At 45.2% G+C, this 22,265-nt stretch overlaps 1 protein-coding gene across 2 annotated transcripts in view; it reads right to left on the bottom strand.

The window, feature by feature from the left end:
- Positions 1-22,265, bottom strand: part of SPTBN2 (spectrin beta, non-erythrocytic 2) — a 411,931-nt gene that overhangs the window by 87,967 nt on the left and 301,699 nt on the right. For both annotated transcript variants that reach the window (XM_029611250.1, XM_029611248.1), the window contains exons 20-26: positions 18,711-18,935; positions 8,822-8,911; positions 8,195-8,455; positions 6,811-6,941; positions 4,699-4,903; positions 3,137-3,511; positions 1,882-2,126 (exon numbers count right to left, since the gene is read on the bottom strand). In XM_029611250.1, the coding sequence (XP_029467110.1) occupies positions 1,882-2,126; positions 3,137-3,511; positions 4,699-4,903; positions 6,811-6,941; positions 8,195-8,455; positions 8,822-8,911; positions 18,711-18,935 (1,532 nt within the window). The remainder of the gene's footprint in view (positions 1-1,881; positions 2,127-3,136; positions 3,512-4,698; positions 4,904-6,810; positions 6,942-8,194; positions 8,456-8,821; positions 8,912-18,710; positions 18,936-22,265) is intronic.

The raw sequence follows: 22,265 nt of genomic DNA, 5'->3' as shown, positions 1-22,265 counted from the left end.
AGTTAGTGTAGCACCTTAAAACAAGTAGAATACAGGCCCCCAGGCACACTTGATCCTGCCATACAAACTTCATTGAGCTCTTTAATAAGGTGAGGTGTACTATGTAGACTTCAGTAAGGCTTCTGATATTATTTTGCATAGGAAACTAGTAATCAAGTTGGATGGCGTAGGGGCAGGCCAAGAACTTGTAAACTGGGTGAGGAATTTAAGTGGCAAGACACAGAGAGAGGTGCTAAATGGAATCCAGGCTGGTGAGCATAAAGTGATCAGTGGGCAGTGTTGCCAACCTTGCTTATTTACCGCGAGATTTGGCTTCATTTTGTAGTCATTCGCGGTTTTTTTTTCTGATTCGCGGGTTGCTTTTAATTGGGCTATTTTTTCTGCCAGTCGCGTTTTTTTGGGCTTGTTGGGCGGGACTTGTGCTCTGAATCATGTTACAGTGATTGGCGGCTGCTGCTGCTGCTGCGAAGAAGCCTGTCCATAGCAGGCGCACCCTATCCCTATATTGCAGCAGTAAGCCAATCAGAGCAGAGCTGCAAGCCTTGTTGATGCACATGACAGGAGTACATTTTGTGGGCAGACCCAGCCAGCACAGCATCGCACGTGGGCGGAACGGGAAGGCCAGCAGCACAGCATTGGAGTGCAACAGCAAAGGAATTTTCAGAGTGTGCAGCTACAGCCAGGTATCAGGAGGGGAGGAATGAGAGTGTGGGGGCCAGAGATGTGCTCGGAGTGGGGTGGGGAGAGGGGAATGAGTGTGTTGGGGGCCAGAGATGTGTTGGAGGGGGGTGGGGAGAGGGGAATGAGTATGTGGGGGCCAGAGATGTGCTTGGAGGGGGGTGGGGAGAGGGGAATGATTATGTGAGGGCCAGAGATGTGCTCGGATGGGGGAATCAGTGTGTGGGGGGCCAGAGATGTGCTCGGAGGGGGGAATGAGTATGTGGGGGCCAGAGATGTGCTTGAAGGGGGGTGGGGAGAGGGGAATGAGTATGTGAGGGCCAGAGATGTGCTTGGAGGGGGGTGGGGAGAGGGGAATGAGTATGTGAGGGCCAGAGATGTGCTTGAAGGGGGGTGGGGAGAGGGGAATTAGTATGTGAGGGCCAGAGATGTGCTTGGAGGGGGGTGGGGAGAGGGGAATGAGTATGTGAGGGCCAGAAATGTGCTTGAAGGGGGGTGGGGAGAGGGGAATGAGTATGTGAGGGCCAGAGATGTGCTCGGAGGGGGGAATCAGTGTGTGGGGGGCCAGAGATGTGCTCGGAGGGAGGAATCAGTATGTGGGGGGGCCAGAGATGTGCTCGGAGGGGGTGGGGAGAGGGGAATGAGTATGTGATGGCGTTAAATGCTATAAAAAATAAAAAAAGTTTCAATCTGACGTGTGTTGGGCTTTTTTTTTGGGCTTGTTTTTTTGGAAAAAAGTGCTTGTTCTTTCATGAAAACTTGGCAACACTGTCAGTGGGGTTCCAGTACTGGGACTGTTTCTTTTCAATATCTTCATTAATGACATTGCTGAGGAAGTTGTGGGGAAAATATGCTTGTTTGCAAATGGTACTAAAATTTATATCAGAGTAGAAATGCTGGAAGATGTGGAAAAAATGAAAAGCGATATAAAAGAACTGGAAGAATAGTCGTGAAATTACACACTAGGAGCATGTAAAAATCCATTAGCTATACTATATAAAAATTAGAAGGACAAGAATTGGACACTGTAAAACAAGACAGAGATGTAGGAGCAATCATCTCAAATGACACAAGCTTTATATGAACATATTTCTATGGGTGACTTAGCCACATAGCTAGCTTTCTGCCAACATCATCTGTCTGGGGAACCAGTGGTGTTAAGCCTGGCATGGTGTGGCTTGGTCTCCATGAATTTGAACTCACCGTGGGTTCTCCTGGGCATCTATTTCCAAGTTGACCCCGTCCATCCAGAGCATGAGGTCTCGCCACATTTTGAAGAAGCGAAACTTCTCCACGGTGTCCAGCAGCAGTTGTCGGCGGCTGCTGCTGCTGTTCAGGAGCTTGCTCCAGGCCTCTGTCACAGCCTGCTCGTGCCGCTGGATGTCCTCTGCTTTCTCTCCGGCATAAGCCTTCTGTAGCCGGGAGGCATCATCCTGAACTTGCTTTACCTGAGAAGCAAGAGAAAAAGTGTTAGGGATTTACAGCCAAAAGACATTTACTAACCCAGAACAGACACAGAAAGGGCAAGTTGATACGCATTCTCTCCCCCTTCCCCCATCTCAACAGCAGTCTCAGAAGGGTGAACATGACTCAAACATTCTCAGGTATTAGAATAAGGATCTACATCAAAGAGAGAAAAATCAACAGATAATATATATATATATATATATATTGCCTAACCCCCAGAGAAATAGAGGGGTAAGGGATGTACAGCCAGGTGACACCTCCTATTCTTGAAAGAGAGTGAGAGAGGGCTCTGGGATCTACAGCCACTCCTGTCTTGTGGCAATATGCTATAGGACTGTACCTGTAAGCTTAGGGCCTGAATCTTTCATCTTGCTGTGAGATACCATAGGAATGTACCTGCATGCTCAGCACCTGAATATTTTGCCTTGCTATGAAATGCTGTACAGAAGTAACTCTATGCTCAACACCTGAATGTCTTGTTGAATGCCACCATGGAGATGTACCTGAGCATTCACCACCTGTATGCCTGATCTCACCATGAGACACCTTAGAGATGTATCTGCATGTTCAGGGACTGGGTATATTGACCCATTGTAAGATACCATAGGGTCATATGATTGTGCTCAGCACCTGTATGCCTTATCTCATCTTGAGACACCATAGGGATATACTTGTGTGCTCAGGATCTGGATATCTCACTTTACTGTGAGATGCTGTAAGCATGTACTTAGCCTGGATATTTCTGCTCCCTATGAGATGCCATAGGGATATACCTATTTGCTTATGGTCTGGATGTCTTACTTTCTGGTGCACAGCTCAGGTCACAGATAAGGAAGATGCAAGTGCACACAGGTACTTTTGTACTCATTTAACCTTTAGTAAATTTTCAAAGGGAAACTGCTAATGTATGTTGCTGCTAGGCGGCTTAATGAACATTTCTTAATTGATGTCTGAATGTCTCACTTAGCTGTGATACATCAGAGGTTTGTACCTGCATGCTCAGGGCCTGGATATCATGCTCATAGGCTGTGTGCATCCTCTGCATGGCTTCGGCTGAGTTCAGATCCCGTCCTGTCTCATCAGGCAGCTGCTTCTGCTTGCTCTGGATTTGGGCCAGTGTCTCTCGAGCGTCGTGGTAAAGACGGTGCAGCTCATAGGAGGCTCCCAGCATCTGGCTGCGTGTGTCAATCAGCTCCAGTAGGTCCGCCCAGGCCTCATTCAGCCCGTCCTTCCACTCTGCCACGGTGGCATTCTCTGAGTGCCCTGAGGAGATCAGCTCATCTGCTGCCAGGTTCACGGCATCCACTCGCTCCTGCCCGATATTACTCGTGTCCCGTGAGAACTCCCGGAACTTGTCCCTCAGCATCTGCCAACCAGAATTGTGCAGATTAAGTTTGGCAAATTATTTGGCCTGAAATAATATTGCCTACATTTTGTCAAAATATAAATTTGGAGAAATAAACAAATTGTGCTCTAAAACCACCCAATGAGAAGGAACTGTGAATGTGGGCTAACGTAACACTCATTGAGAAGGATGTGTGAATGTGCACTACTTCAACACCTAAAGAAAAGGAAGTTAACTCAGTGTATCACCTTAGTCAAAAAGACAAATAGAATGTTAGGAATTATTTGGAAAGGAATAAAGAACAAAACTGAAAATATCACAATGCCTTTCTATAGGTCCATGTGCCACTATACCTTGAGTATTATGTGAAGTTCTGGTCACCTCATATCAAAAAAGACATAGCGGACATAGAAAAGATACAAAGAAGGGTGACAAAAATGATAAAGGGGATATGAAAGCTCCCTTATGGAGAAAGATTAAACAGATTACGGTTCTTAGCTTGGAAAATAGATGACAGAGAGGTGATATGATTGAGATTTATGAAATCATGATTGGGGTGGAACAGATAAAAAGGGCAAGGTTATTTACCCTTTCAAATAACACTAGGACTAAGGGACACTCCATGAAACTAGCAACCAGAACATTTAAAACAAATTATAGGACATTTTTTTTTTACTCAGTGCACAATAAAGCTGTGGAACCTGTTACACAGGTCAAGGTCAAGGCAACTAACTTAGTGGGATTCAAAAAAAGGTTGGACAAGCTCCTCAAGGAAAAGTCCATAAACTGTTACTAGCCAGGTACACTTGGGAAAGCCAGCACTTATCCCTAGGGGCGAGATATAGGAAACAGATCAACTACTGGGGATCTGCTGGGTACTTGTGAACTGGACTGTCAGCGACAGACTTCTGGGCTTGATGGACCTTGGTCTGACATAGTATGGCACTTCTTATGTTCTTCAGCATGAAGATGTGCTACTGCAATGCCCAATGAGAAGGAAATGTGAATGTATTCTATCGTGATACCCAATGAGGAGAAAGTGTCAACATGAGCAAGTGTGATACCTAAATGAGCAGGAAATGTGAATGTGTTCTACTGGGATACCCAAAGAGAAGGAAGTGTGAATGTGTACCACCGTTGAGGAGGAAACATGAATGTGCTCTAGTCTGATACCCAATGAGAAGGGTGTGCAAATGTGGGCTATTCACCATGACATGCTCATAGTCTTGACCCAGCTCATGGGAAGCAGCCACAACTTCCCTCTCCGAGATCCACTGCTCTAGGTCTTCCATGTCACGCTTCAGCTGACAAAGGTACTGGCTCTCCTGCAGCTTACCCCGGCGCTCCTCTGCCAGGTCCTTCAGGCTGGCATACAGCTTATCCACCTGTCCCTGGCGCATTGTGATCCGATCACTGTGGATGGCAGAACAGGAAATCAACAATGGGCAGCAACTATCACTTTTGGCATGATTCCCAACCCATCTGAACTTTTCAATGCATTGTCGTATCTGGGAGTTCATACATTATCAGGTTCCTTAGAATACTCTCATTACCCCCTTTGTGGGCAGACGTGTGGGTACAGAGGAGTATGTTACTGGTTTCTTCTGCTGTGTGTCCTAAATATCTTATTTTGTTGTGTTGAATATCTAGAAATTATCTGCTTTTTTCAATAATTTCTCAATCTTTGGTCTCTGGAGGCTAAAATGAATTTGGGTAAATTGAAACTCCAGATTATTATTATTTTATTATAATTGATATTCCACTCTTTCTACTGGCACAACTTGGATAAACTATACAACAAGGCTTTCCAAACTTTTAGCACTGTGTCCCCATTTTAACATTTGAAAATTTACACAATCCCAGAAGACAACTACAACAATTACTAGGGAGGCAGTCCCCCGCCAACTATCACTCAACTCTCAACCTCCCTGCACTCCAGCTGATCCCCTCTCCTTTCTCTCCCTCAACCTCCACCCACTTTAGAAAACCCCTTCTATTAATCTCCTTCCCAGTAGACTCCCTCTCTCAACCTTCACTCATCCAGCTGATCCCCCTCTTATATCCCCCCAGCTTCTCTTATCTCTTCCATCCCTTTTTGCATTCCTCAAATGATCCCCTTTCACCCCAACCATCTTATAATCCCCAACTGATACTCTTTTTTCCCCTCACCCTATCCTACTCCCTTCCCCCTCACTCTCACCTCCCATCCCTCTCTATCATTTCCCAGCCTCATCTCATCCTCAACCTTTCTCTCATATCACCTCAAGTGAACCCCTTTTCACCCACCAGCTACTCTCTTACATCCCCCAGTCAATCTTCTGTTATTCTTCCTCACACCCTTCACAACCAATCCTCTCCCCACCCCCACAGCAAACTCTCTTCAGCTGATCCCTCCTCAAACCTTCCCCTCCAGCTGATCCAACCTCAAAACCCTCCTACATCTGATCCCTTCTTTCAAACATCCCCTCCGGCCAGGATCAGTGGCAATATTTTCTTTGGACCCCAGGCCAAGAATGGATGACAGCTTGATGGCAAGAGAGAGCAGGCTGATGACAGGCAACATTTTTATCTTGGGTACGTTCAGTGGTGAGTGAGGAGAGACGAGCAGTGGCAGTCTCCACCAGCCTTTGCACACTTAGCTCTCCTCTCCCTTCATGGTTGGTCCCAAGTTTGACTGTTGTCTGCATGTGGCAGCAGCATTAATAATGAAAGTCAGTGCAGGTATGTGAGTCAATGCAAACTCACAGCTACTGTAGCAGTCTTGATCCCTGTTCAAGGAGGGCTTCCTGTAATCACAGAAACTGTTGTGAGGATGGGACCACTAAATGACCTGTGAGTGCATGCTAGCTTACAGGCTGCACACATTTACTTCCTCTACTAATGCTGCTGCTGCCTAAAAAGTGCTCCTATTTGAGGCACTTGCAATTATAATAATATATCTTCTGTTACTATAGTGATCCCAGCTGAAGGTTTTGTGACCCCATTTAAGTTCGCGATCCACAGTTTGGGAAGCCCTGCCTTACATGATCCCCCTTGGGTGGTGGTCTTTGCCCTGCTTTGTCCCTTTTGAGATGACTTCTGTTTCTGTATGCTGATATATCAAGTGACCTTGGTTTTATTTACTAAACCCTCAGTGTGACCTTCACCCTTCTGAAATAATATTACCTTGCAGACTGCCCATTTAGAATGATCTTTTCTCTGTGTATTGCCATTTTCAGCAGATATTTGCCTACTATGAACTTCCCTCTTGTACTGACCACTTGTACTTCCCCTCCCCATATATATCCCTTTCCAGGTGACTTTTGCCTCTGTATACTGACCTCTCAGGGTGCCCATTGGACACCATGTCCCGGCTGGCATTTGCCAATTGATGGATGGTCTGTGCATAATCTCCCAGTTCTTGCTCCATCACCAGATGCTTCTTCACCATGGCCTGAGCGTTCAGCTCATCCTAGTAAAACACGAGGGGAGGTAGCAGGGATTAGAAACAGAAACAACTGCTCAAGCTCCAGGAGACAATAGCTGACCATCAAAATGGAGCTGGCCAGCAGCAATCAGCAGTTGATAGCCACATGGCCACCACTTCCATGATGCCTCTGCAAGAAGCTCAGACAGAGGCAAAAATATCTGGCAGAAATCTGAAACAAAGCCCGTTTTTTGTGGATCTTGCTCTTTTTGGTTCTTCCTTTTGTCTGCTCTGTTTCCACTCCCTATACTTTCAGATATAGACTTAAGGCTCACCCCTTATAAAATTATTGTGCACATAAAAGAAATAGAATGCATAGACTAGTTGGTGTGGATGGGGAGACTAGATAGGTTGATTAGTCTTTTTCTGACTTCATGTTTCTATGTTTCATGGGTGTGGAGGGACCATTTTCAAATAGCTTGCCTCATTGCAAACCATGCAGGCACTTTTAATGTGTGTCCTTTTACACAAATTTTCAAAGAGAAACCATCCAGTGTAAACTACATATCTTAAAAGCACCCACTTAGTATGTACCTGCTATTTGAGTGGGTGACTAGTAGGCATGCATTTAAAATTGATTTTATTCATGCTGTTTTACTCCCCTGACCTGACACGTACACAGGAATGCCTTTTTTTCCTCATGGCCCCTGTAGAAGCTCACGTATACTTTTAGCTGGGCAGAGGAGGGCAATTTACCTGCATAAATCACTATTTATCTGTGTAAATGGCTTTGAGGTTCAGACAGCAGCTACTAAAATGGTCCAGGATCTTTAATAATAAAGCATATGAGGATATAGTTAAAGATCTAAACATGTACACCTGGAGAAAAAGTGGGAAAGAGGAAATATGGTAGACACATTTAAATAATGCCATGAAATAAGTGCACAGGAGGCGGGTCACTTTTAATGGAAAGGAGGCTCTGGAATAGAGTCAAGGGGTGAGAGTGAAAGGTGGTAGGCTCAGGAGTAATCTAAGGAAATATTTCTTCACAGTCTCCCTGTGGAGGTGGTGGAGATGAGAACTGTATCAGAATTCAAGAATGCATGGGAAAGGTAGAGAGGATCTCCAAGAGAGAGGAAGAGACTGTAAAGCTAAGCGGGAGCAGACGGGATAGGTTGAATATCTGCCTTCATGATATATGTTTCTGTGTTTGAAAACTGTGCTCCCCAAAACTGGGGCAAAGGAGACTTATGCATTAAGGTGTGCAAGCATCCACCACGCACAAAAGTGAAACAGACCTTGGCCTTCTCTTCAGACATCATGTGCAACTCCTGCTCCCCCATCCAGGCTTCAGCCTCGGCCACATCGAAGTAGAATTGTTGGGCCCGATGGGCCTGCTCCAGCCTCTTGTGTCGCTTTTCTGCCTCAGTCACCAGCTCTTCCCAGGAGTTTTGTAATGTAGCCAGCCGTCCCTGCACCTCTAGCGCAACCAAGGCTTTTCCCCGCTCCTGGATATCATCTATGCGTGGGCGGTGACCTTGGATCTCTTTTTGCAGTGTCTGCAGAAGAAGAAGGCAAGGGGAGGAGACAGACACAGGAGCGGTCACAGCAGATGTCAGCGGTGCTGGATATGGCAAATCACATGGGTTCCATGATCTGTATCTCAGAGAGGGGAGAAGTAGAGGAGGAGAGAAAAAGTGAGACAGAGAGATATGAAGTAGAAAGAGCACAGAGGGAGAGAAAGAAAAAAGGAGAGACAGCAAAGAGAAATAGAGAGAGACAAATGAGATGGAAGGAAGAAGAGAGACAAAGGGATATGCGAGAGAGAGACTGCATAGAGAGTCACAGAGGACAGACAGATAGCAAGGGGAGAGACTGCAAAGGCAAGAAAGACAGTGAGGGAAGAGCTGGAGAGGCAGACACACCTGATTTTTCTTGATTAGAAGCTGCACACTGGGCAGGTCCTTGCCATGCTTTGTGGAGACAGCCAAGGGCAGGCGCTCACTTACCCAGAGCTGTAAAGAGAGGACATGGATTACTGACTTTTGTCTCACATTTACAAAGAAAAGGAAGGATTCCAAAAACAGAGCGGTAGTTGGTCTAAGGTAGCCACGGATGTGAGGAAAACAAAAGTAGACCAATGCCTTGGAAAGATTTTTATTACCTTGGAAAGATTTTTATTAATATGGTAATAAGCGCTTATTACCATATTAATAAAAATCTTTCCAAGGCATCGGTCTACTTTTGTTTTCCTCACATTTACAAAGACATTCACTCACATTGAGGTCCATATTAAAAAAATGTCCAGTTAACTTTGAGAGTTAGCAATATAAATCTTGGGGTTTAAATTATTTCTCTACTATGCAGATAACTTTTGTCCAACTCTAGTTGGATAAACTGCTGACCTAAAGATAGTCTGTAGGGGTGTGCATGGAAAAAAAAATAGTTTTTGTTTCTCAGTTCCTTTTTGGGAGGTGTTTTCCCCACGAATTTTGGTTCATGAATGTTTGATTCATTTCCTTCATATGATAAAAAGGAATCAAACATTTAAAAAACAAACAAACCCCTAAACAGCCAAAAAAACGAAAATGTGGCCTCCCATCCACTCGGAAAAATGCCAAGGCCAGAATTCCTCCAAATCCCACTCACCTGGTCTGGTGGGGATCCACCAGCAAGGCCAAGACCAAGGCTGAAACCTTGGCATTGCACAGGCCGAGGCAGCGGTAGGTCGCCACAACCTCGGCCTATTCAAGGTCGATGCCACAGCCTGGCCCAGAGGGTTGATCCTGAAGCTGGGGCCTCAAACTGGACAGAGGTCCAAAACTGGGGCCTGACCCAGAGACCAGGTCCTGATGCCTGAGTCTCAGCCTCAGCCTAGGCCATAACCTGGGCCCAGGCCCAATGCTGCGGCCCAGCCCAGAGTTAGGGTCCTGAGGCTGAAGCCTTGACCTGGACCCGACACTGGGACCTGGCCCAGCCGAGGCCCAGGGCAAAGGTCTAATGCCACAGCCCACTCCAGAGGCCAGATCCCAATGCCTGGTCCTCAGCCTAGGCCAAAACCCAGGCCAGGCTCAACGCTGTGGCCCAGCCTTGTGGCCGGGTCCTGACGCCAGGGTCTCAGCCTAGGGTCAGACCAAGGCCTCGGAATAGCTTCAACATGTCAGATGTCCTCTTCTTTCCTTCTTCAACTGATGCAGTCTGCTGTGGTCAAACCAGAGTTAATTAACTCCGGTGAATTCACCCCAGCAGACGGCACCATTTTGATGTAAGGCAATATCAGGCCATGGCTTTCGGGCTCCGGCCTAGGCTGAGGCCTAGGCATAGGGACATGGCATCTGGGCTAGGGTCCTGGCATTGTGCCTGGGTCCAGGTTGAGGCTCTGGTATTGGGACCCGTCTTTGGGCTGGACCATGGTGTAGATCCTGGGTTCAGGCTCCGGCCTAGTCCCAGGCCCAGGCATCAGGACCCAGCCTAGCCGCTTCCACAAATACCCGACGGATCATGTAAGCTTGTTTAGGGGGTCTCTGCTGAGGCCCCAGAGTTGGCCTGGGCCTAGGCCGAAACCCTGGTATAGCGCTCAGGCCTAGTCCGCAGACCCAGGTTTGGGCCTCGGCCTATGCCCTAGGTGAGGCCCGGGTTTGTAGGGAGATACCTTACAGGTACACCTGGTCATGACCTCTTCAATAAATAAGTGATTGTCTTTAACGATTTATTGTAACTGAATCTTTTGTGGCACCTGTTAGAATGTACGATAGTATGCACCCACTTACATTAATTTATGTACCTACATGTAAACCGTTGTGATGGTATATTACTTAGCGATGGTATAGAAAAGATTTTAAATAAATAAATACATAAATAAATAATAGCCAAAGAGGGATGCTGACAAGTATGCTGACAGGCCAAAAACATTGTCTTAGCTAAAGAAAAGAAACTTTGCCCAGAACTGAAAAATACTTATCAAGATCTGCTTGTTTGTAAGCTCCTGTGTAAATAAAACCAAGGCAGAGGGACAATGCAGCAACTCTGGCTGAAAAAGCAGAAGTCACCCACCGGCCAAGGGAAGTCCAGAGGTCAGAGGGGCCCCCACCCTTAGACAAAGGGGGGGGCACTCTGAAATGGAGAAAATGCTGATGTGGCCAACAAAATATGTTCCAGACATGGCAGGACCCCCTCCCCCCCCCGAAGAAAAAGGGAAGGGGAAAAGACCTGCAATGCAGCAAAGACCCTCCACCAACTACATGATTCTGCACGAGCTTATGCATATTTATCAGCTGGAAAGTATAAGATGGGGAAAATAAGGAGAAAGGGAGTGGACTCAAAGCAGCCCCAGCAACCCATGCTATAGAGGAGGGAGAAGACTAGGCTAGGAGACCGGAGAGAGGAAACGCCCTGCCTGAGGTCTGACAGTGGCTTTAGCCTGAAACGGCAAGAAGCAGAAAGAAGCCTGGCAGATCTTCCAGTACCAGACCCATAAATAAGCCTCCTCCCTAGACGGTTCTCCAGATCCCCAGCCATAAGAACATAACATGCCATACTGGGTCAGACCAAGGGTCCATCAAGCCCAGCATCCTGTTTCCAACAGTGGCCAATCCAGGCCATAAGAACCTGGCAAGTACCCAAAAACTAAGTCTACTCCATGTTACCGTTGCTAGTAATAGCGTTGGTTATAATGACTCCAAGGTCTCTTGCATGGGAGATTTGTGTGTTAGTGTGCAGCTGTTGATGAAAGGGATTGCCTTCTGGTGTGATGAGGAGGAGTTCTGTCTTAGTAGTGTTAAGCACCAGGTTAAGGTTTGAAAGGTGGAGGTTGATAGTTTGCAAGTGAGAATCCCATAGTTTGAGAGGAGAGTCCAGTGAATTAGATATGGGGATTAAAATTTGAACGTTGTCTGCATATATGTAAAACTTCAGTTTTAATTTTGAGAGTAAATGGCAGAGAGGGAGAAGGTAAATGTTGAACAGGGTGGGTGATAATGAAGAGCCCTGGGGTACTCCAAATGGGGAGTTAGTGCGAGGGGATTCTTTGTTATTGATTTTAACCTTGTAGGCTCTGTTGTTAAGAAAAGAGTTGAACCATCTGAGGGCGGGTCCTGCAATTCCTATGTCTGATAACCGGTTTATAAGGGTAGTATGATTTACGGTGTCGAAAGCCACCGAGATATCAAGAAGTGCTAATAGGAAGGACTGTCCTTTGTCAATGCCAATGTATACCTGATCTAGGAGCGAGATGAGGAGAGTTTCTGTGTTGTGTTCTTTTCGGAATCCATACTGAGACGGGTGTAGAATATTATGTTCCTCCAGGTAATTTGAAAGTTGATTATTTACGATTTTCTCCATGATCTTGGCTACAAACGGCAGGCTTGATATAGGGCGGTAGTTGTTGGGATCATCCGGGTCCAGGTTTGGTTTTTTGAGTATGGGTTTAAGGCTGGCTAATTTGAGAGCTTCCGGGAAAATTCCTTGTGAAAGGAAGCAGTTGATAATATCTGCTAGATGTTTAGAGAAAGATTCTGGTATGAGGATCAGAAGTTTGGATGGGCTTTGGTCTAGTGGGTGAGTGGAGGGTTTCATTCTTTTTATTAGGTTTTCCACCTCTAAAGCGTACGTGGGATCAAAGGATTCCAAACCTACAACTGGGTTCGGGGGTAGGGGGGGACTTGGGGACAGCATGTTAGGGCATATAGGTAATCTAGCCAAGGTATTGGAGATTTTGTTCTGGAAGAATAAGGCCAGATCATTGGCTTTCGATTGAGCTAGGTCGTCAGGGATTGTAGGGGGAGCAGTTTTGGTGAGTTCTGATACATACGAGAAGAGAGCCTTCGCATCGAAGATCATATTGTGGATACGGTGGGCGTAGAAGTCTCTTTTTGTTCGTAGTGTTGCAGTTCTGTATTGGTGGAGATCAGCTTTGTATAAGGTTAGAGAGTGAGGGTTGGGGTTCTTCCTCCATTCCTTTTCTTTCCGTCTCAGGCCTTGCTTTTGTGCACGGAGCTCCTTTGAGAACCAGGGCTGCTTGTTTTTTTGGGTGGGGTTTATATTCTTTTTTGACAGTGGGCATAAGTTGTTGGCTATAGTTTCTGTAATGTTTTGCCAAGAGAGGATGGCTGCATTGGGATTTGATAGATCCAGGTTAGAGAGTTCTTTGATCAGAGAGTTGCCGAGGGCTTCAGATGGACAGGGTTTCCTATAGTGCAGGGTGGTAAGCTGAGGGGGTGCAGACGATCTTGTCGTCGATCTGAGGGTGGAGGAGATCATAAAATGGTCTGACCATGGAACCGGGAGGCAGAGAGGGGGAGAGAGTGGAGTAAGGCTGGTGTTTGTGAAGATAAGGTCAAGGGTATGGCCTGCTTTATGTGTGGGTTGGTTGATTAGTTGTTTGAAGCCCATGTCCGAGAGGGCGGATAAGAAGGCTTCGCAGTTGGAAGATCGAGGCTTGGCGTCAATGTGTAGATTAAAGTCCCCAAGGATGATGGCTGGTGAATCCAGGTTTAAGTATGTTGCTATTATTTCTACTATAGGGGAGGCATCTAGGTCTAATAATCCAGGGGGGGCATATGTAAGGAGGATTTGGAGAGATTTGGATTTGAACAAGCCAACCTCTAGTTTTGGTATTGTATTGATAGGTTGTAGGGTGAGGTTAAGAACTTTTTTTGCAGCCAGGAGGAGACCTCCCCCTTTCTTCTTTTGTCTAGGAATGGAGAAGACATCATATAACTGGGTAGGAAGTTGATTTATCAGGACTGTGTCTGTAGGCTTCAGCCAGGTCTCTGTGATGGCACAGATGTCTGGTTTGGCATCAAGCAAGTGGTCGTGCAGAATGTGGTGTTTTTTTTGTGATTGATTGGGCATTGCATAGTGTTAGAGTGAATAGGGCAAGCGCAAGGAGTTGAGTAAGAGGGGAAATCATGACTGGAGTGAGATTTCTGCGGGATATGAGTTGGTATCGCAACGGAGGCTTCATCTTGAGGGAGGTACTGTGATATAAAATGGGAATTGAGTATCCTAGCATCCTGATAGGATTATCGTATTCGCTTGGACGGGATTTGCCAGGAGTAGTTATCCTATGGCCTGAGATGATATGACGGATTGTGGATATGGTCTTTAAGGGGGTAGAATTGGTGAAGCGTAGCAGTGCTGTTCCGTAGTTGGACGAGAGCTGGAGTGGCTGGAGGGCTGCTGGAGTGGCTGAGTGGATGCTGGAGTGGCTGGACGAATGCTGGAGTGGCTGAGTGGATGCTGGAGTGGCTGAGTGGATGCTGGAGTGGCTGGAGACTGCTGGCGTGACTGGAGACTGCTGGCGTGGCTGGGTGACTGCTGGAGTGGCTGAACGAGTGCTGGAGTGACTGGGAGACTGCCGGGGTGGCTGAGTGGATGCCGGATGAATGCTGGAGAGGCTGGGTGACTGCTAGAGAGGTTGGACGACTGTTAGAGAAGTGCTGTTGTGGGAGAGCTTGAGTTCGGTATGTGTAGAAAATTCCAGATGGTGTAGAAAGGGTGGTTGCAGCTTCTATGTTCTGGAGCGCACGAAGGGGCGCACAAAGGGGCAGGCCCCTTTGTCGCACACCTTCAACGCGTGACGCCTGGTGCGCGACGCCTGGAGGGAGTGCTGGGGATTTAAAGCCCCTGAGGTAGCCTCCCTATTGGTTCTCGGGCTTCCCTCGCTCTGATTGGTTGTTCTTTGGGGAGAGGCTGAATGTGTGGTTGGAGGAGAATGTCGGGTCGGCGCGGCGAACCTCATGGCCGGTGGGGGAGACATCGGTGGAAGGTATGTAAATATCCCAGGCCTTACCCCGATGGCCTCTCACACCTGCTGCACAGGCCCTGGCTCCCACCCCAATCCAATCATCTGCTTAAGGTTCAGGCGCGCGAGTAAAAGGGCGCCTGGAGGGAGTGCTGGGGATTTAAAGCCCCTGAGGTAGCCTCCCTATTGGTTCTCGGGCTTCCCTTGCTCTGATTGGTTGTTCTTCGGGGAGAGGCTGAGTGCGTGGTCGGAGGAGAACGTCGGGTCGGCGCGGCGAACCTCGTGGCCGGTGGGGGAGACGTCGGTGGAAGGTATGTAAATATCCCAGGCCTTACCCCGATGGGCTCTCGCGCCGGCTGCGCAGGCCCTGGCTCCCACCCCAATCCGGTCATCTGCTTAAGGTTCGGGCACTGCGAGCGGGATGGCCTCTGCTTGCAGCTGCCGGACCCTGTTCCATCTTTGCTGTCAGTGGGATGGCCTCCACTCATAGCACGCCAGGGCCTGCTCCTTCTTCACTGGGAACGGGATGGGCTCTGGCTGCGGCATGCTGGGTCCTGCCAAATTATGCGCAGAATCTGTGCAGCTGAGCAGGAGGGGAATTCTACACAAATTCTATGCACCGCAATAGCACAGAATTCCCCCAGGACTAAACTGTATAGGGGCTGCAGAACAGGAGCACTATGATCCTTAAGTCTGGTATGAGCAACAAGAACCCTACAAATTGAACTACAAGATTTAAGAGAGTCAAGTCGAATCTTAGTTATTGACATAGAGACAAAGCAGACAATTGTCAATCAGTCAGTAAAGTTATACTGAAAAAATCCTAAAAAAAGTTTGAAATAAGTGACTGTAAGCCACTATCAACACCCACTGAACTAAACTATAAAGAAAATGAAGATCCACAATGAAAAGATGACCCAGATGTTCTACATCAGAAGCTTACTGGAATGTTAATGTGTCTTGTACAGGCAACAAGACCAGAATTTGCATTTGCAATTCATTATTTGAACCATTAAAATGTTTACTATACAGCTAAACAATGGGAGGCCGATATTCAAAGCCATTTAGCCAGATAACTCACAAGTTATCTGGGTAAATGATGAATTTTGAATATCCCTGGTACTTATCCAGATAACTTTTAACTGGATAAGTACCATTATCCGGCTAAAATTTAGTTGAATACGTAAGGGGCTTATGGGGGAGCAGTCAAGGGTGAGGTTGGGTTAGTCAAATGGCTTATATAGCTAACTCCAATTTTAGGAGTTAGCTGAATAAGGTTTTTGGCTACCTCTAAACTTGCCCTGAAGTGTGGCCAGATAACGTTGGCCTTAAGTGTCTGTATTCAAAAGAAGATAGCCATTAAAGTGATGCTGCTGAGTAAAAACAAAAAGAAAGAAACTCTGGCTTAGTGTTGCAATCACTGTCGTTCCCCCCCCCCCCCCCACCCCACACACATTTAAATCATGGGCCTTGCCAGGCCAATCCTTCCCCACCCCCAAACACTTTTCAGAGAATTTAAACTCCCAAAATGGAAAGGGTCCAGGCTGGCCTGCTCTCTGGTTCACCATAAATGTGCCAAAATTAGCCCTCTACTTCCTCCCTCCCTCCTTCCCCAACCCTAACCCTTCCACCCTCCTGGTACTTTTGGCTATCTCAATCTTCAGCTAGGATTTGAATATAGCTGGGATTTGAATATAGCTGCTTAAGGCTAAAGTTATCCAGCCACACATGGTTGGATAACTTTAAACCTAGCTAGCGATATTCAAAAGATAGCTGGTTAGATTTAAAGTTATCTGGTAAAGCTTAGCCAGATAACTTTAATGCAGGATATTCAGTGGGACGTTTATTCCACTGAATATCCAGGATAATTTATCTGGCTAAATTTAGCTGGATACGTTATCCATTGGCCTCTGGAAGATGGTCAAATATATTCTTAGAGATCTTAAAGAAACAAAACATAATATTTTATGTTGCAAAGCTTCTGGAGAAGAAATAATTGGAAAGGACACTAGGCTATGTGCCTTAAGGTTTTGGCTTCTGGGGTAGTATGTTGTTTGCAACTGAATTATGCAATTTATATTTAACATTATCCACCTAACATAGCTGGTCCGATTATAAGTGGAATAAAAATATTCAAAATAAATAAATAAACAAAATTCAGATGTTATTTGGCACTCTTGGATTCAGGATTGGAAAAGCTACCAGAGGACACAACTATAAACTATCACAAACAGCATTTATTTACTTAATTTATATTCTGCATTTCAGGCATTCCAAAGTGGATTATATTCAAATACCTGCAGTACCTCCCTAACCTCAGAGGTCTTATACTCTCATAGGGAGATTTATCAAGTCACGATAGTTTATCGTGGGAGGGCCAAATTATTGCAGGGGGGAGTTCCCGCGATAATTTGGCCCTCCTTTCAAACATGATAACATAACAAGGGCTGATTTTCTAAGTCAGTCACATTATTTTATCAGCATTGACTTGCCTATGAATAAGCTGCTTTGCATACATTAGGACATTTTTTGCATGCAAATGCATGCAATGCAATTTATTTCCATAGGGAGAGGAATACACTGAAATATTGTGTGATATGTCGATATCGCATACTAAATACTGTTTATCACAGCTTAGTAAATCTTCCTCTCAGTTTATACATGAGGCAATGGAGGGTAAAGTGACTTGCTCATGGTCACAAGCAGTGGCACTAGGATTTGAGCCCTAGCTTCCCTGGTTCACAGCCTGCTGCTCTAACCACTAGAAAAATTGTTAAGGAACAAATGATTTACTTATTCACATAAAGCTGAATATATTGCTCTATGTGAAATTATCAAAGAAAGTACTAAGTACTGTAAAAACCCAAGTGACATAAATACTGACTGCTAATCCACTATGAAATTGGTGGAAAGGTAAAATTAGACATCAGTGAACAAACACATTGACCTTAAATACTTATTTATAAAAGATGATGAAGTAAAAGAAGGAATATTTCAACTGAGCTACAACCCAACAGAAGAGATACAGCAAGGTAGCACAGCTCATCTATAGGAAATTGTGTAAACACTATAACATCGATGTACTGAAAAAACACTGGGATTACAACCCTATCAGAATTGAAGAGAACAACATGCTGTGATCACCTGGGACATTCCTTTTCCAACCGATAGGAAGATCAGTGCTAGAAAACTAGACATTGTGGTCAAGGAGAAAAACCCAAGAATGGCATTGCTGATGGAGGTGTCAGTGCCTAGCGATTATTCGGTGGATCGCATGGAGAAAGCCAAGATCCTTAAGTATCAAGAGATGCAATCAGAGATCAAGAAAATGTGGCAGAAAGATACAGAAATAATCCCAATTATATTGGGCACCAGGGGCCTGATTAAGAAGCATTTCCAAACATACCTTCATATGTTGCCCATTCATATTACATCCAGTGAATTCCAGGAGGTGGCTCTCTAGGGCGCAATGCATGTATTAAGAAGGGCATCAACAGTAAAACTGAGAGATTGGAATCATTCCCAATATACTCTGGCTTGCGAATAAGGTTCATTCCTGTTATGGAATGTATAAAACAAACTCATTTGGAGACACTGCTCCCAAGAAGTAATTGTTGAGGCATCGACTATACCACTTCAAAAGAATAAGAAGAATCAATTCTGTATGCAAGGGTGTGGACTCATTACTACTGTAAGTGATATTCACACAAATGGGAGAGTGTTGGAAATATGTTTCATGTCACTGTGCTGGACTATTTTGAGTTAGTTAGAACTGAACTGTTTTTTATGTTTTGCTATTAGGGCTTCCGTACTGTTGAATGTGTACCTACTTGCTTTCTGTTTCTATGAGTTAAGTTGCTGGCTGCTTACAGCTCCATTTTTACCTTGTTGATAAAAAAACAATGCTGTTTTACTGCCTTTGCAAAGAGGAAACTTGTATTACTTTTAGAGAATATTCTCTTATCTAAACAAACACTGTTGTGCCACAATCTCTAACAATATATTATTTCACTAACTGCTGCCACCCACTGCCCATATGATCCCTGCCCCGCAATGCCCCTGGTACTCACAATTTCATCCTCCAGGTCTCGGTTGAATTGGTATTCTTCTTTGGATGCCAGCAGCAGCCTGCGCCGCTCACTCAGGGGCCCACGCAGGGCACTAAACTTCTCCTCTACATCACGATGTTTGTAATCCACCTCATCTGTGTTGGCATCTTCCTGGCTCAGGGCCAGTGCTTGGGTCTTAATGGCTTCCACCTCCTTCTCCCGAACCTCCATCTGACTCTCCATCATCTGAGGGGAGGAAGAGAAGGCACACTAAAACACTGAGTCTTATCCCTTCTCCTCAGGAAATAAACACCTAGGCTGTACATTTTGGGGGTAATTTTCAAAAGGAGTTACATGCGTAAATGTAGCTACTATTGTAGCAATTTTCAAAAGCCATTTACTCAAGCAAAGTTCACTTATGTGAGTAAATCCTATAGGCAAGTCAATGGCATATATTGTAGCAATTTTCAAAAACCCACTTACTCAAGTAAAGTGAATTTACTCCAGTAAACCTGGTTTTTACTCGAGTAAATGCTTTTTAAAAACAGGCCCTTTAATAATAGCTACCGATGAATATGCCATGGGAATAGTGTGGTCCATAACACTCTAAAAATCATACCCAGTGATAAGAGACCCAGTCTATGCTTAGTTTATAAAATTTGGTAACAGTACCCAGTAAGTACTCCCTGACAATTGCATCTGGTCTCTACCCTGTGATAACACCTGATCTGTACACAAATTTTAGCATCCAGATCACAGATTCTAGTAACAATGCCTAGTCTGTAGACCCTCATAATAATGGGACTGATTTTCAAAAGGATTTGGCCATCTAACTTTGGGAGTTAGATGGCTCGACATCTAGAAAATTTTAATCTGCAGAGCAGCTAAGTGATGAATTTTCAAAGGGATCACAGCCAGTTAACTAAGGACTTATCCAGCTAGATGAAAGCCTTTGAAACTTGACTTAGCTCCCTGGCTAAATTTAGCTCCTATGGGCCTGGTTTTCAAAAGCATTTTCACATTTAAAACCGGGCTTTACACATGTAAATGCACTTTTAAAAATTGCTACAGTATATACCATTGAATTGACTATAGGTTTTATCTACGTAAAGTGCACTCATGTGGATAAATGGCTTTTGAAAAATGCTATGATAGTATGTTACATTTACTTTGAAAATTCACCTGTTGAGTTTCAACAAGAAGTTAATTTTAGCTGTTGAAATTCTGGGCGGTCTAAGAGGTGAGGGCAGATTAAGAGAAGAAAGTTGTGTGTGACTATACTGCAAGGATAAACAGTCTACTGAGATGTTATTTTGCTGTTTATGTTAATAAAATTGGAAATTACATTAGAAAAGGCTGGAGACAGTGTGGGCCGGATTTTCAAAATGTTATGCGCGCCAGGCCTATTTTAAAAAGGCCCGGTGATGCGCATAAAACCCCGGGACGCGTCTAAGTCCCGGGGCTTTCAAAAAGGGGCGAGGAAGGAGGCAGAGTGTTCCAGGGCAGAGTCAGAGGCGCGCACAACAGGGTAGGACAATTTTTTTGAGGGGGTTTAGCTGGGGGGCGGGGGAGTTAGGGGAAGGGAAGGGAAGATGGGGTGGGGGTGGGTGGGTAGAGAAGTTCCCTCCGAGACTGCTCTGATTTTGGAGGTAACGGGGGAAGGCAGCGCGGCTCAGCGCAGGCTCGGTGTGCACCCCCTTGTGCACGCTGTCCCTGCGCGCGCATGTTATAAAATCACGTGTCCATGTGTGCACGCAGGTCTTAAAATCTACCCCTGTGGTTTACTGCTCCAGCCCAGAAGACTTTGCTCTTTCATCCTCACATGGTCATTCAAGTTTAACTTGTAAAGATTTTGTTTCTCAATGTGGAGAGACCCCCAGATTTGTGTCCCTTTCTATTCTCGTAGTACAAGTTATTTTGGAGAAACCTAAGAGTTTCTATTGCCTGAGATGTTGGAAAGATGTTTTAATGTATGAACCAGCAGTGTTGCTGAGTAACCACTGGATGCCATTTGGTGTGATATTGATTTAATGGGATGTGGTTTCTGGGATATTTTAATGCATCTGAGGTAAAGGGGTTTGGTGAGGTTGTCCCCTTAAGAGAAATGGGAAGACATGATTAGCTGGGAAGTGAACTCGGATGATATAAATTCTGGGTCATTCTGATGGGAATTTCTCGCTCTAGGTTGGACTTGGGAAGAAAGGGACTTCCAGCATATAGGGTCCTAAAGTAGCCAGCTCATGGGCTGGTGGGGCCCAGGGACCCCTCCATTATGGAGGGGGCCTTGCAGGGGGGTTTCCCCTCAAGGGTAGAGGCCCAAGGCCGTGGAGTGGAAGAAGAATTTCCTCCTATTGAGGAAATGTCCATGAGCTAAGGAATGAACAAAGCAATTCTCCCCTCTGAGGAAATGGCCGGAAGAAAGGAGAAAGGGTTGGTCCAAAACTAGGAGGGCCCCATTGAGATCCAGAGGGTTAAGTAGACTGGGGAAGCTTAAACTGTGACCTGGAGTAAGTGCTGAGTGTCTGTGGGTAGTGAGTACTTCATCTTGAGGAGCTCAAGGAGTGGGGAAGGTGAGAATGGTGTGTACGACATGAGGAAGAGTCGGTGACTCCTAGATATCGAAGAAGTATTGGGGAGGTGAAGTCCATGTCCTACAATTTGGAGTCCGGTGTTTGAAAGGAAGATGAATTCTAGGAGCATGTGTTTCACCTGTGTTTGGGTGAAGAGGAGAGCTGACATTTTGGGGAAATTCCTTGGCGCCTGAGTATTAAGTGATATAAACTCTACATTTCCTTTAATGGTGTTTGGGAAAGTATGAAGAGGTGGAATAAGGGAGGAATGTAAAAATCTAATTTCTGTTCAAGTGTGGACTGGAGTATGGTATTAATTGGTATTAAAATACCAAACATTTGACCCCTAATTTTACTTCAGAGTGTGATTGACTCTGATTGTGTATCCCATGAACTCTAATCATTCAGTACTGACTGTCTACTCTTTGCTAAAATGTTCATAGTTGTTGGATGGAGAATCCAAGAAAAATAAAATTGGGAGTTTTGGTTCAGCCTGTGAATGAAGTGACTGTGTTTTGGATCATTTGTTTATGCTAGCACTAAAGTATAGATAGGAGGACCAGGTTCATGGAGAGGGAGGATAGACAATGCCCTCCCTGAACTGCCACATTCTGCTCCACAGACTCTAACAGGGTCCACATCACCATCTGCATGATCCAAATTGTTGAACCCACAGAATAAATTAGAGAGACTAACCCTCACCATATTGAGACATATCTTCTCAACATTTTATGTGCCCGGTGATTGGGGTTGAATCAGAAACTCTCATTTTTTCAATACCGTCTATTACATTTTTCAAATAAAATATCATAATTAAATGTCAAACAATGTAATACCAATAACATTAGAAACACCTCATCCCCACTTCAGAGAACAGAAAGACAATAATCTGCTTAGAAATGAGCACACTATATATTAAACAATAGGTGAAACCTGAAATAAACATTAAATCAGAACCACCTTTTATCTTGTTCCAACATATAGAACCCATGACTACTTCAACTTG

The sequence above is a fragment of the Rhinatrema bivittatum genome, chromosome 8, assembly GCF_901001135.1.
Source record: "Rhinatrema bivittatum chromosome 8, aRhiBiv1.1, whole genome shotgun sequence".
In the NCBI taxonomy this organism is placed as follows: domain Eukaryota; kingdom Metazoa; phylum Chordata; class Amphibia; order Gymnophiona; family Rhinatrematidae; genus Rhinatrema; species Rhinatrema bivittatum.
Note: the sequence above shows the minus strand (reverse complement) of the source record. Positions and strands in the feature narration are given on the sequence as shown.